This window comes from Nannobrachium achirus (genome assembly GCF_963921795.1).
Source record: "Nannobrachium achirus genome assembly, chromosome: 21".
In the NCBI taxonomy this organism is placed as follows: Eukaryota; Metazoa; Chordata; class Actinopteri; order Myctophiformes; family Myctophidae; genus Nannobrachium; species Nannobrachium achirus.
In genome coordinates, this window is record NC_137828.1 from 58,615,529 (window position 1) to 58,630,528 (window position 15,000).

The following is a 15,000-nucleotide window of genomic DNA, read 5'->3' on the forward strand; positions in this document are numbered from 1 at the left end:
TATCTGTTTGAACAGGAAGTGGAGTGAGGACCAGCAGCCAGAGGAGCCTATCAGAGACCAGGATGAGATCATCGACCCCGCTGACTAGGGACGGAGTTGGCGTTAACGTCGGGTCCAGGGGTCCAAATGGACCCTTAACGGGGCTGTAACTCTGAGAGTTACGGATCCATTCGGTTCCATTTGTACACTCTCACAGTTAAACGAACACTGAGGATTTTACAGTGCAGATTGGGTCTCGGAGATACATTATATGAAGTTTGTCTTCCAATAAAAGTCGGACATTTTTGAAGACACCGTCACGTGATCCTGTTTGGATGACTTCCTCCTGGCTGCCATTCATAATTTATGAGTGTTACATGTGGAGTGTTTATTATTTTTTGCTGAGGTGAAATCGTGTGGTTGAGTTTTTCTACGTTGAAAATGTAACGCAAAAGCAATAAAGACATCGAAGATCGAAGGCCATCCAAGGTTGTATCTGTCTGTTACCCATGTACAGGTATAAAGATTTCGACTACACCACACCACACCACACCACACCACACCACACCACATCACACCACACCACACCGCATCAAAATATCTACCATTTCCATTACACAAAAGTATCCCCACTCAAATCCACAGGTAGGCCTATGAGTAGCAGATGCCGGTCATTGACACTCCTTCACAGGTGGAGGTCATTGCCCCTTGCATATATATATATATATATATATATATATATGTTACAGTATGTTCAAGAAACCAGTAAAAGTTGTCAAGGAGCACTCGTTTTGACGTTCACCACACACTAATCACCACCAGATGGCGACGTCAGCCACTGGATAAGAGAGTTACGTCACGCTTTGAACTCGCCGCAGACCGGAAGTGTTTACTCTTTATTTACTAGCCTAGCCTAGCCTAGCCTAGCCTAGCCTAGCCTAGCCTAGCCTAGCCTAGCCATTAGCTCCATTGTAGTCACTTGGACAGGGCGTTTAACGTGCGCTTGCCCAGGCCTTACGGCCTGGGCATAAATATAACGATTGCATTCACCACGGCTTCGTAACTCGCGCGGCGCTCCGCCGGCCGCGCGGCCCTGGCCCGCTCTTCGCGGCCACTCGCGCCTGCGGCGCTCGGGGGCGAAGAGCAGGACCAAGGTCCGCTGGCCTTCGCGCCGCTTGGGGCTTCGTGGACCCAGGGGGGCCTCGTAACTCGTTTGGGCTTCGTGGATACAGGGGGGCTTCGGTAGCCGCTCGCAGTGTCGTGGACAATAGAGCGGCGCACCGCCTGGAGTACGTTGTATTGGCGACCGCTTGCTCCGCCCCGTGCCGCACCACGAGTGCTCCGCGTCTCGAATGTGCTGTTTCTCCAATATACTATGACATATATATATATATATTAGGGCTGGGATGCGATTAAATAAAATAATCTAATTAATCACAGGCTTTGTAATTAATTAATCGCATTTTAATCGCATTTTAATCGCATATTAATATTTGGCCCGAGAATATATTTTTTCAAGTAAAACACATTTTGTTGTACGAGTGAATCAACTAGTGAGTTTTTTTAAATCTAAATTTTGCATCCACTGGGCCAAGCAAAGCGCTCTGATCGGCTACTTCTCCCTTTGCGTTTGTTGTCTCTTCTTGGTTGGTGCATCGCTATGATCGGTATGCTCGAAACTGAAGGTTCTCTGGTGCAAAAACTAAGTGCGATTAAAATGCGTACATTTTTAATCACGTTAATTTTCTGTAATTAATTAATCGCAATTAATCAGTTAAAGTCCCAGCCCTAATATATATATATATATATATATATATACATATACACACACACACACACACACACACACACACACACACACACACGGTATATATAGAGAGATTTGGGGGTCCAATTGACATGAAAATGTTTGAGAACCACTGGTTTAAAGGTTCTGTGTTCCACGTGTCCCAGAGTTTCCTGCTGTCTCTTAGAAATGTCCATATAGGTACCAAGTTTCTGAGTGGAGGTGGGGGGCATGGATGTACATGTCAGGTCTCTACTAACATTTCTGTTTTTGCTCTACACTAAATATCGTCCTTAAAATAGCCGATCAACAAGCTCACAACGCATCGCGTTTCCAAGATGTATTGTAGATCCGCTATTTTCCAGAAAAGTCTACAGATGCTGGGATTTAAAGTGGTTCAGAGTTTCAAGCGACCTCATGATGTGCGCTGACACTGGGAAATGTTCCGTTCTGGTCTTGCTGGACCTGGCTCAGGGAGTGGATGGGCATCTCTGGGAGTGCCCTTGACTGGTTTGCCTCGTACCTGAGGGAAAGAAAATTCTCTGTGGCCATGGGCCCCTTTAAATCAGATCAGGCACACCTCCGTTGTGGTGTACCTCAGGGGTCCGTACTTGGGCCTCTCCTGTTTGCCATTTACATGTTTCCCCTAGGTCTCTTCATAAATAAGTTTCCGCGCATTCGCTATCACTGCTATGCGGATGATATCCAATTATACTGCTCCTTCAAGCCTGATAAACTGGAACAACTAAATGTCCTCCAGGAATGTCTCCTGGCTATTGAAGCCTGGCTGGGAAACAGCCTCCTTCAGTTAAACCCAAATACGACCGAGGTGCTGATTGTAGCGGCTGAGAATAACGCCACCAGAATAGCCACACACCTGGGGGCCCTCAAAGGTAACGTACGCCGTGGACCAATCCATGCACTTGGACAATCATGTCAAATCTCTCACACGCACCTGTTTCTTTCACCTCAGAAATATTGCAAAACTCCGGACCATCATATCCCACTCTGAACTTGAAATGGCCGCACGCACATGCATTCATCTCATCCAGACTAGATTACAGTAACTCCATTTTTACCTGTCTCAACAAAACATCCATTGACAAATGGCAGCTGGTTCATAACGCTGCTGCCAGGTTACTCACTAGGTCAAAAAAGTCATGTCACATTACTCCCATTCATTAGCCTCTCTGCTGGCTCCCGGTACACTACAGGATCCACTTCAAAGTCCTCACGTTTACCTACAGAGCAATTAATGGCCCAGACCCCATCTACATCCACCCCTACCACTCGCTCACTTAGATCAGCAGATAAGCACCTCCTGCAGGTCCCTTGGACCAATTTAGTAACCAAGGGCGACCAAGCTTTTGAGGCGATAGCCCCAAAGCTCTGGAACACCCTCCCCCTGGACCTAAAAACGGCCCCCTCAAGCCTCTATCAGAGTCCAGGGTTGAAGAGCTATTCACTTCACCGCGTTGTAGTTTCCTAGCTATAACCTTGGCTTTGTTATGTATTTTTAGGTGATAGCTAGAAAACTACACCGCAGTGAAGTGAATAGCTCTTCACCCTGGACTCTGATAGAGGCTTCAGCGGCGTCCTTTAAGAGGCATCTGAAAACTTACATGTTCAGACAGGCCTTTGGTCACTTATAGGCATCCCTGATTTTACTGTTCTTTTGTTCTTGTTTGTTTTCTCTGTTACTGTTTGATGTTTTTAATTTATTTATTCTCTGCAACTGCAGAGCTTACTTTTTTATTATGTATCTGTAAAGCACTGTGAAGGGTGCTATACAAATAAAGTTAATTCATTCATTCATTCATTACAGTTTTTTTCGATTGCTAAAACACATTTTTCAAAAATTTGGCACAATTTTCACAACCTTTACTTCTGTCCCCAATCGCTTGACTCAATTTGTTACTACTTTAGATTTCCTTATCATATTAGACTCTGACTTTCCTTCTTTACACTCTGATGTAAATTTCACATCACCTTGTTGTCAAAACACAAGACACACTTTTCAGGTTTGCACACACTTCTCACATAAAATCTCAAAGCATCAATCCACAACACACAAATATTCAAATCTCTTTCAAATCTCTTCATGCGGCACTCTAGGCCAGGGGTTTTCAAAGTGGGTGATGGGGCACCCTGGGGTGCCACAACGGCAGTCCAGGGGTGCCGCGAGATCATTTGATAATATTTGGAATTTATTTGGACACTTGAAAAAATATTATTTAGTATAATTTTAAACTTGAAGTACAAAGTTATTTTCAGTCAGTTCTAACCAAAATGGCTATTATCTCAACGTTTTCCTCGCAACATACTGTAATCACTAAAATATTGTCACTCTCGGGCAGAAAACTTGTATCTCCAAGTTTCAAATGTGTACGTCTTTTGGTAAAGCAAAGCCCTGCTACATCATACAAGACTGTCGCACAAAACTATTGAAAACAGCCGATCTACAAGCACACAACGCCTCGCGATGCGAGGCGTTGTGTATTTGGAGTGTTTGGGGGTAAACGTTTGGACCTACAGTCAATAAAATGTTTTGTCTGCATATTTGTGTGCTGTTTTATGTTTGTCTATGAGATTAGTGGGCATACACTGGGTCATTTTACAAAAAGGGAATTGGTTCATTTACCAGAGTAATTGACATTCATTCAGTGTGTTCCATTTCGACAATTGTGTTTTCAATTTTGCTCTTCAGTGTTCTGTTCATGCTTGGTAGTGTTCAGCCAAAAGCTAGTTGTGTTTATTCAATGCATGCATGTGTGTGTCATGTGAAAATATGGCTGTGTTTACCAAATGAAAACACGAGTTCCATTTTGTGAACATGTTAAGAGATTTGATGGCAAAGAGTTGTTTTGCAAAGGGATGCCAGGGTTTAGCAATTTGTGTTTGATGTTTGGAGTTTTGTGTGTGCAGTTTTGAAACAAACGTACAGTTTTGAAAAATGTGTTTTAGCAATCGAAAAAAAATGTAATAGCCTACCCTGCCTTCTTTCAATACCATCTGCTAGTTTGATGAGAGCTGATGCAATAACACAAAACCACCAGAACATGGCGCTGTAACACAGCTCATTAACTCCACTACCAACTGTCAAACTTCACTGTGTAGCTTCATGCACATTGATGCCGGCAGACAGGAAGGATATTACAGATAATTGGAGAACCCAGTTATGAACCCAGAGATATGAATGGGCTCATTGCAACACTTGCACTCAATGCTTCAAGGACAAGTTATTTGTGTTTATGTTTTTAAAGCTAAGCCTGTCTAAGATCAAATGTCTCCTATGCAAATATATGCATTTATTCTGTTGAATTATTCAACAACCTCAGGCTGTGCAAAGTCCATTTCATGAAAGCATGTCGTTCTTTTTTGCCCTAAAAGGCAAAGGGTAAAATAACTTATTAAAATCTTATAGGGGAGAAAACTATAACTTCAAGGTAGAAGCTGTGTCCTCATTAAGTCATTTCTGAGTTTACTCTGGCTTTAAATTAAGTCTTATCAACTCAGATAATGGGGGGGCAGGGGGCTAAATGAGTGGCTCTCTCTTAACGAGGGGCCTCTGATGAGTGGCCAGGCCTTAATGAGCAGCCACTGATGACGAGTGGATACTGTTAACGAGAAAGGAGAAAGGGGCTGGTGTGTGTGATCATCTGCCAGCGAGGAACCGGGACTTAATTGGCAATTAATAAATTGATTAATTAATTAATGTGACAAAGACCTCTGAGCTCAATGTGACGCAGAGCAGATGGCTGACTCTCTCTCTCTCTCTCTCTCTCTCTCTTACACACACACACACACACACACACACGCACGCACGCGCACGCACGCACGCACGCACACACGCACGCGCGCACAAACACACACACACACACACACACACACACACACACACATACACACACACACACACACTTACATCTGCTGCAGTCTCTACTTCATCTCTCTCTCTCTCTCTCTCTCTCTCTCTCTCTCTCTCTCTCTCTCGCTCTGTCTATCCCCCGCCATCTGTCTCTCTTCTACTTTCTCTTTCCTCCACACCTGTCATTTTCTTTCCTCCTATATTTATACAGTGTTTCCATCACTTGCACGCATTCACTCAAAAACATCACTCTTGCGCGGGGGCAGCAGAAATCCATGCATCCATGCGTCACTCAATGTTATCTTCTCACAGTGAGGGATGGACAGAATGCCAAGTTGGGAGAATGAGAGAATATATGCAGGCGGTGATAAGAAGTGCATGATTAAGTATGAAGAATGAGAAGGGGGGGGACAACGAGTGCAACGAGAGAGACAACACAAAGACAGAAAGAGCTAGAGAGAGAGAGACAGTCTGAGAGTGACTGACAGAAAAGCTGAGACCTAGAGGCAGGATAACAGACAGACAGACAGAAAGACAGGATGTTGAAGTTCAACAGTAGGCTATACTGTATGTGATGACACTGCAACATACAGGCTTTGAACCCTGGGTCTCCCACTGTGGGAAACCAAGCATCTGCCACTCAACCAAAAGGGAATACCTTTGCAGATCCAATTGCGGAGAAAAATGGCAGCAGTCTGAACCTTAACCTTTCCTGTGGGATTATAAAGTTGCTGCAGTTAGTGGGGGTCCATGGACGCATGCAGTGTTACAGTTTTTTTCGATTGCTAAAACACGTTTTTCAAAACTGTACGTTTTTTTCAAAACTGCACACGCAAAACTCCAAACATTACACACAAATTGCTAAACCCTGGCATCCCTTTGCAAAACAACTCTTTGCCATCAAATCTCTTAACATGTTCACAAAATGGAACTCGTGTTTTCATTTGGTAAACACAGCCATATTTTCACATGACACACACATGCATTCATTGAATAAACGCAACTAAGCTTTTGGCTGAACACTACCAAGCATGTACAGAACACTGAAGAGCAAAATTGAAGACACAATTGTCGAAATGGAACACACCATAAGAATGACCATTGCTCTGGAGAATAAGATGTTTCTCCTTTTGTAAAATGACTCAGTGTAGGCCTACCTTTTTCATAGTCAAACATAAAACAGCACAACCATAAGAATGACCATTGCTCTGGAGAATAAGATGTTTCTCATTTTGTAAAATGACTCAGTGTAGGCCTACCTTTTTCATAGTCAAACATAAAACAGCACACAAATATGCATCCAAAACAGGTTTTGATTTACAGTAGATTTAGGCATCATGCCTCTGGTCAGAGATGCATGGGCACAAAAAACTAAAATAATATTTTGAAAGAAATTGGTCAGTACTTGGTCTAATACTGACAAGGATACTGTCACCAAGATACTATCCTGGTGACAGTATACTATCCTGGTATTTGTACCTTTGTATTTCAAATATTTTTTTGTATTTTGTGCCCATCTCTGCCTCCGGTTCCTGTCTCAACATTGTGTGTGGTTTTTAGACAACAGGGTGATGTGTAATTGACGCCAGACCCGAAAGTTTAGAGATTTGAATATTTGTGTGTTGTGGATTGATGCTTTGAGATTTTATGTGAGAAGTGTGTGCAAACCTGAAAAGTGTGTGTTGTGTTTTGACAACAAGGTGATGTGAAATTGACACCAGAGTGTAAAGAAGGAAAGTCAGAGTCTAATATGATAAGGAAATCTAAAGTAGTAACAAATTGAGTCAAGCTATTGGGGACAGAAGTAAAGGTTGTGAAAATTGTGCCTAATTTTAGCTTTTTGTGTTTTAGCAATCGAAAAAAACTGTAATTTAACCACTTCATCCCCAGCATCCTTATTGTGGGGAAGGCTTTCCGCAGGAAATTAGCCGATCAACAAGCTTGTCCATTGGCTATTCAGCAAAAGCTTTCCCCACGGCACAGAAAACAGAAAATACATACAGAGCCCTGGTGGTTAACTTAAGGTGATTGCACATCAGTGCGTTTGTTGCGTTTTCAAAATCCCAAATCCGTCAAGGTCAAGGAGAGAGAGAGGAGAGAGAGAGAAAACAGGGACCCAGAAGCGACAGTTGCAAAAATCGGTAAAAAATAATATGCACGCGGCAGTGTGCAAACGTGATTGACAAAACGTGAAGGTTGATTTTTTTTATTTACGTGCTCCGAAATTCGCTCCAATATTCGTCCGGGAAAAAAAATAACGCAGAAGTGTGGAATAGTCCATTAAAACCGGGAAAGCGTTTGTGTAATTTTCGATTTATTTGTGTTGGCTATTAAAAAAATATCAGATATACAAGCTCACAGCTAGCTTGTACATCTGCTATATTTTGTTATTATTTTTTGAAAAAAATCTTGGAAGTGTGAGAACCACTGATTTAGAAGGAATTTGTAGAATCGGCTTCGGGTCTTAAATGGATCCCTGGCTGTATGCCTTAATAAGCCCTCTATATTTAAATTAAAAACACCCAAAATATTTCCTTTCTTTTAGGAATAGTTCATCTTTCACTCAATAGAGACAATTTGTCCATGTGTGGTCCAGCCCTAGGAATGGATGGAATGCACCTGCTAATAAAAAGAAAAGTATTTTAAATATTGTTTAGAGTATCAAGTTGTTTTTTATTAGCTTATGCATGCCATACATTCCATAGAGCTGGCCACACATGGACACATGACATCATCAACTTGCGACAGGAGCAGTCCCTGTTCACAAAGATAAAAAGATGAACTATTTCTAAAATAAATTAAATATTTGGGGTGTTTTTAATTCTTAATTTTAATTATAGAGGGCAATTATTAGCTAGGGATCCTTTTAATGGGTTAGGGTCCGATTGGGCCCCTGGTGGGCCTTTGAGAAGCAGAGGCCTGCAGACATCAAAGCCGTGCCAGCGGTCCCAGCCTGGCAGCGCAGAGCGAGCGAGCGCTGTGTTTGCACAACTTTATTACTAGCCTGCGTTTCTACAAACAGGACGATTACCGACATGCCTCTGAGCCTGGGGCTGTTGTTATATGAGAGAGAGAGAGAGAGAGAGAGAGAGAGAGAGAGAGAGAGAGAGACAGAGAGAGAGAGAGAGAGAGAGAGAGAGAGAGAGAGAGAGGAGAGAGAGAGAGACAGAGAGAGAGAGAGAGAGACAGAGAGAGAGAGAGAGAGAGACAGAGAAGAGAGAGAGAGAGAGAGAGAGAGAGAGACAGACAGAGACAGAGAAGAGAGCGAGAGAGAGAGAGAGAGAGAGAGAGAGAGAGAGAGAGAGAGGTGGGGGGCAAAAGATAGGGGAGGCGAGGTGGGGGGCAAAAGATAGGGGAGGCGATAAAGGGAAGAGAGGGGGTAAGAAGAGAGAGAAAGGAGAAATGGGGAAAAGAGAGAAATATAAAGGGAAGGAGTTAAAGAGAAAGATAGAAAAGTAGAGTCGATCATTCTTGTACAGTATAGGAAATAGAGACATACAGTAGCACACAAACGTGTTTATTAAGGAGAATAAAGGAGTGGCAAGATAGAAGAATTAAAGGAGTGAGTCACAGAAGACCTGCTCACTCACATAAATTAACTACACACACACACACACGCACGCACGCACGCACACACGCACACACACGCACACACACACACACACACACACACACACACACACACACACACACACAAGGAAGGGGGGGAAGCCACACTGAAGAAAGGAAGCAGCATGGAGCTGAGCGAGCAAAGACTGAGCACTCACACACGCGCACACACATCACACACACACACACACACACACACACACACACACACACACACACGCACACACACAGCGTGGGACTCCGTTCGTAATTCCAGCCCTAGCCAAGCACTTCCAGACAGTCAGCCAGCATGGAGAGAGAGAGAGAGAGAGAGAGAGAGAGAGAGAGAGAGAGAGAGAGAGAGAGAGAGAGGAGAGAGAGAGAGAGAGGCAACAGCAGAGGTGGAAATCGGAGCCGTTCTCGCTGGGAATGACGGCACACACAGCACAGCTACACTACCTCTGTCTCTGACGCTGCTATAGCATCTCACTCTCATAAACGCACACTCCGAGATCACACACACATATAAACTCTCACAGAACACCCACTCAACACAGGAGTAATAACCGGACTAGAACATGCAAAGACTTCAACAGCCATCATCCCCTTCTGTTGGCTTCTGTGTGAGATGTAGAAGTTAACTGAAGCTGGCCTTTGAGAAAGCTTCTGACACCTGACAGCTCTACTGTGACGTCATCGCACCGCCATCATCTGCTGGACATCCGTCCCCGGACATTCGTCCCAGGGTGGGACATAAAGGACATTAATGACATCAGGGTGGGACGAATGGTACACGTCCCAGAGGACTCGGAAGAAGTTTAGGAGAGGATCATTTCAGGGACCGTGTTGTTGCTGTGTGTGTCTGAGAGTGAGTTTGATGTTTGTTTGAGACAAGCATACAGTGCAGTTTTCTTTGACAGACATACAGACTGGAAGAGTTTTGTTGTTTGCAAGACGACTGAAAACTGGAGGTTAAAAACCTCTGTTTGGCTGCTGTCACCACATCAAGGACCTTTCTAATGACTTCCAGAACATTCAAGGACCTTTGGCTCTGCCGGCTGTCTGAGAGACACGGAACGTACGCTGCTGCAGCTGCGACCACACCGGACCGCACGGCCTTCTGAGCTCTTCAAAGAGTTAACGTTTGGGACATTCGACCCCTGGTTTAGAGTTTTGCGGTCTTTCCCGGGTCTCAGGTTCTCATTAACGGATTAGGTCTCTTGACTAAAACCAGACGTGCCAAGGACCCTCCGTGAACGTGTGGTTCGAGCTGCTAGCCAGACATCTCGCTGGGATGATGACGGACACATCCAGGCCGTGGCCCGCGGCTGAACCTTTGACCTCAAGTTTAGGGGACAATGACGCTAGCAACTAGGATCACCTCTCCACCTCTCACCTGTTCTACGTAACGTTACCTCTAACAGTAAGCAGTCACAGATGTCCAGTAACCGACACCAAGCCTGATTAAGAATGACATAAGTGGAAGAAGACAGTTAAGTCACGAATGGATGCAGCCAGTAAGTCACAACTGGGAACAGGTAGTAAGTCAGAATGCTGCTACGATGTTTGATGAACCACAATAAAACTTTTTTTTTTATTCACATACGTACGTACCTGTAAGATGCAACAAGAAAGAACACCTTGGTAAGGCAATAAGGTATAGTAAAAAAAAAAAAAGCAATCAGTAACATGGAGATGAGCAGCTTCTTGGACAGTTCATAATGCATATTTAATCACATACTGTACTTGAATTTTGATGTAATTTTGTTGATACTTTATACTTCTACTCCACTACATCTCAGATGTAAATATTGCATGTGTACTTGTACTATTCCACTACAATTAGTTGATGGCTTTAGTTACTACTGTAGTAGTTACTTTGCGTATTTACATTACTATTACAAAACATACAGTTAAGTCATATTTGAAAATAGCAAGCTCACAATGTTGCATTGTGAGCTTGTAGATGAGCCATTTTCGAAAGAGCTTGATACATTTTGAAACAAATTGAGTATTCTTACTTTTCCACTGTAAATATATATATTTATGCCAAAACTTTTGTACTTTCACTAAAGTTGAAATACAGGCCGGGCTTTTAGTTGTAACAGGGTATTTCTACATTGTGGTATTGCTACTTTGACTTAAGTACTCTTGTAGGTTGCTGCTCAACTCTCCTGGCATCAAAATTACCATCAACTGCCAAAAACGCAGAAACTCTCTCTCACACACGCACACACACGCGCGCACGCACACACACACACACACACACACACACACACACACACACACACACACACACACACACACACACACACACACACACACACACACACACACACACACACACACACACACACACACACACACACACACACACACACACTGTTGACAGAAAGTTAAGAAGTGCACAACAGCTCCGGCAGACCCCTGGAGAGTTTTGTGAGCCGGGAGTAGAAGTGAGATGACTTCATGGTTTGGACGCTCCGGCTAAATTATAATCCTAATCACCAAATAAGTGCTTAGAGAGAGTGACATGTTTAAATGTTTAAAAAAGACTTTTGCGAGACTTTGAACTTTTGGCAAGACTGGACTTGAGGCAGAACATTTAGGCTTTGAGAAAGGATTCAGTGGAAATAATTCATGGGATATCAAATGTCAGAGCTAGAAACATTTTGTGAAAAGTTGAAATGAAACGTTCTTTCTGAGTGACGGATCGGAGATAGCTGTGATAAGGAGACATTTAAGGACATAGATAGGATAGATCCAAGGACATACAGTATCTGACAAGTCTAGACAGCTGAGTTTCAGAGGCAGTCTGGGACACAGAGAGACAAGCAAATGACTGGAAAATGTAAGCAGCCCCAAATCACTGCAATCTTTTCTGACTCAAAAAGAAACTCTCTCCCAAATAGGCATTATTTAGTTTTAATTTTTCAAGAGATCCCATTTCATTCTACCGTAAGTGTCTTTTCTTTTGAATGGATTCCAGAGTTGAAGATATACCTTTTTACTCCATTACAATTAGTTGACAACTTTAGTTACTAGTTAGACGTACTGTAGCTTGCAGATTTTTAATATTATTAGTTAAGCCCTGTGTTATACTTCTGCATTTTCCACAACAACAAAAACACCAGACTTCTGTCCGTTGTTTCCAGTTCCTTCTCCAGAAGTTCAGACGTCTGTTCTGTGGTTTGGAGTCGTGTGTCCGTGAGACATTTCCAATAGAAGTTGATATTGGTCAGAGTTGACATGAGGACAGCACAGCCAGCCCCACGGCTGTGTGTGTGTGTGTGTGTGTGTGTGTGTGTGTGTGTGTGTGTGTGTGTGTGTGTGTGTGTGTGTGTGTGTGTGTGTGTGTGTGTGTGTGCGTGCGTGTGCGTGCAAGACTACAGCAGAACAACAGACCAATATGAACAGCACAGAAATACAAAAAAAGGTTGCTTCAATCTCACAGATGATTTGACCACGTTTCAGATTCCTCTGCTGTTTACACTCTAGACTCTATCGGTGGTGGCAAGTAACTAAAGTACATTGACTCAAATACTGTACTTTTATGTAGGCCTACTTTTATATTTTACTTGAGTGTTTCCATTTTCCAATTTACTTTGACTTTGTTACACCTCAGACAAATATTGTACTTTTTTAACTCCATGACAATTATTCAAAGTAGTTTAGTAGATTTAAAATACTAATATTAATCAAGTAAAGCACTATTTTATTGGTTATTTGAAAATAGCCGATCTACAATGTACCATATTTCACAACATGTCCCGATACAACGCGTTGATTATTTTTTGGGAAAACTTGAGTACTCTAGGTACTGTAAGCATACAGTGCTTTGCCAATATACCAATAAGATACTCAACTTTGCCAATATTGTAACCACCATTACTAAATGTTCAATCCAAAACTCTTACTTGTTCCATCACTAATATTAGACTCTTTTTCACAGGCAAGTCAAGTCTTTGTGGATCGTCAGAACAGAATATGTAACATACAGAAGCATAAATACAGCTGTTTGGATTACATGGATTACTGGATTACTTGGATCACTTGGATCACTTGGATAATTTTTGACCGCTGAGTATCATGGTTGTGGAATCAAGACATGAGCTCAGTGTTTGGAGCTTAAATGGGATCGATTATATCCAAGGAGTGACCCGCAGGCTAACCTCTGTGACTGTTCTACCCTGGAATTGAACCCCGGTCTCAGGTGCAAATGCTGACATTTTACCAATGAGCTAATAGAGATTGCCTGCTTGCTCTGGGAAGAAATTGAATGTTGACCTCTAGGTGTCTAAACAGAAACAGGATTGTGTTAAAGGTTGTGTCCAACCTAGAAACAGGATCTAAATGTCTCAGTATAAGAGGGGGACCAAATACAACCACTCACATTTTATATATTATATTGTATTAATATCCTGTACAGATTAGACAAAAATAACATTGCATTCACACACACGCAAACTGTATAGTACAGCTTTAAACAATGCGTATGTAAGCACAAAACCATGTACCTGGTATGTACAGTGAAGAATTAACTAAGTGATTTTCAGCTGGTTGTGCAACTGTATTTTACTATAACTCTACTCTTACAACTTAATAACATATAATATATACAATATAACTTGCCTTCAGGGTTACACAATGCAATCAAATTGTACTATGTATGTTATAATTTCACTGTAGCATTTCAATAATTACAATGAATTTGTGACACATTTCATGAACAGTTTGCTTTGCGGTTTGCTTCTTTGGAAAAGGACAAACCGCTTTTTGGCAGGACAGTGACATATTAGCTGTTGATGGCCATTTTCTTTTTCTTTTTTGCCAAAATCTAACATTTTCCAGACGTCCTATAAAACAGACCAACGCTACTTCCCTTTATACTACTTTTTCATCTTTTTTATTAAAATTTTTATCTACTTGGAAAGAAGGATAAATCACTTTTTGGCACAACCTTTTGGTGACATAATAGTTATGGTATAACCCCACTTTTTGGGCTCAAGACAAACAATATCCAGAAATCCTATGGAACCGACCTTTTGACAGAGCAACGCCACTTTCCATTGGATTACTTTTTCCTCTTTTTTTTTTACCACATTTCTTTTTTGCTAAATCAGCGAACATATTTTCGGTAAACGGATTACACTCATCTACAAAACCAACACCTCCCCCGGTGGCTGCACCATGACACACCTGGGAGCCCCCTCTCCCCCAGCAGGGCCGGGGGTCCGCGGGGCAGGAGGCCTGGTCTTGCTGCGCTGGCTGGGAGTGAGGATATGGTCCCGGAGGGGCACCCTGCTGTTCGCGGCGTTGTGGTTCGGCTCCTGGCTGTTCCTCAACGGCCTGGTGTTTGTCCACAGGACCATCCTGTCAGATTACTGCACCGAGGACCGGAGCCGCACCATCCTGCACACACTGGTGAGTCAAACTATACAGTACGCTGTCCTCATGGCCTGTCAGTCTGCATTAGGGATGGGACGATATGAACATTTCATATCACGATTATTGTGACCAAAGAAATCACGATTTCTCGCGATAATCAAAATATCCCCAACATCCACTATCCTGGGGCAGAACATTTGCCAAAAAATAGCAGATCTACAAGCTCACAACGCGTCACAACAAAAGAGATTTGGTGGAGAGTGAAAAAAGACTGTATCAAGTACGTAGATTATACGTTTGTTTTACCAATAGAGGGTTTAAATGGTACCGGATATGCAGCTCGGCAAATAAAAGGTGAATTAATCCCAGTGCATGCCGGAGGACGATTTCA

The 15,000-nt window shown here is 42.7% G+C and overlaps 2 protein-coding genes across 2 annotated transcripts in view; both read left to right on the forward strand.

Annotated features, from left to right (window-relative positions):
* Positions 1–43, forward strand: part of tubb6 (tubulin, beta 6 class V) — a gene marked incomplete at its 5' end in the record, with an annotated part of 11,922 nt that extends 11,879 nt beyond the window's left edge. The window contains one exon of the mRNA XM_080751912.1: positions 16–43. The remainder of the gene's footprint in view (positions 1–15) is intronic.
* Positions 44–14,411: 14,368 nt separating this feature from the next.
* dipk1c (divergent protein kinase domain 1C) overlaps positions 14,412–15,000 on the forward strand; it is a gene marked incomplete at both ends in the record, with an annotated part of 82,162 nt that continues 81,573 nt past the window's right edge. Inside the window, one exon of the mRNA XM_080751851.1 lies at positions 14,412–14,645. Within this exon, the coding sequence (XP_080607977.1) occupies positions 14,412–14,645 (234 nt within the window). The remainder of the gene's footprint in view (positions 14,646–15,000) is intronic.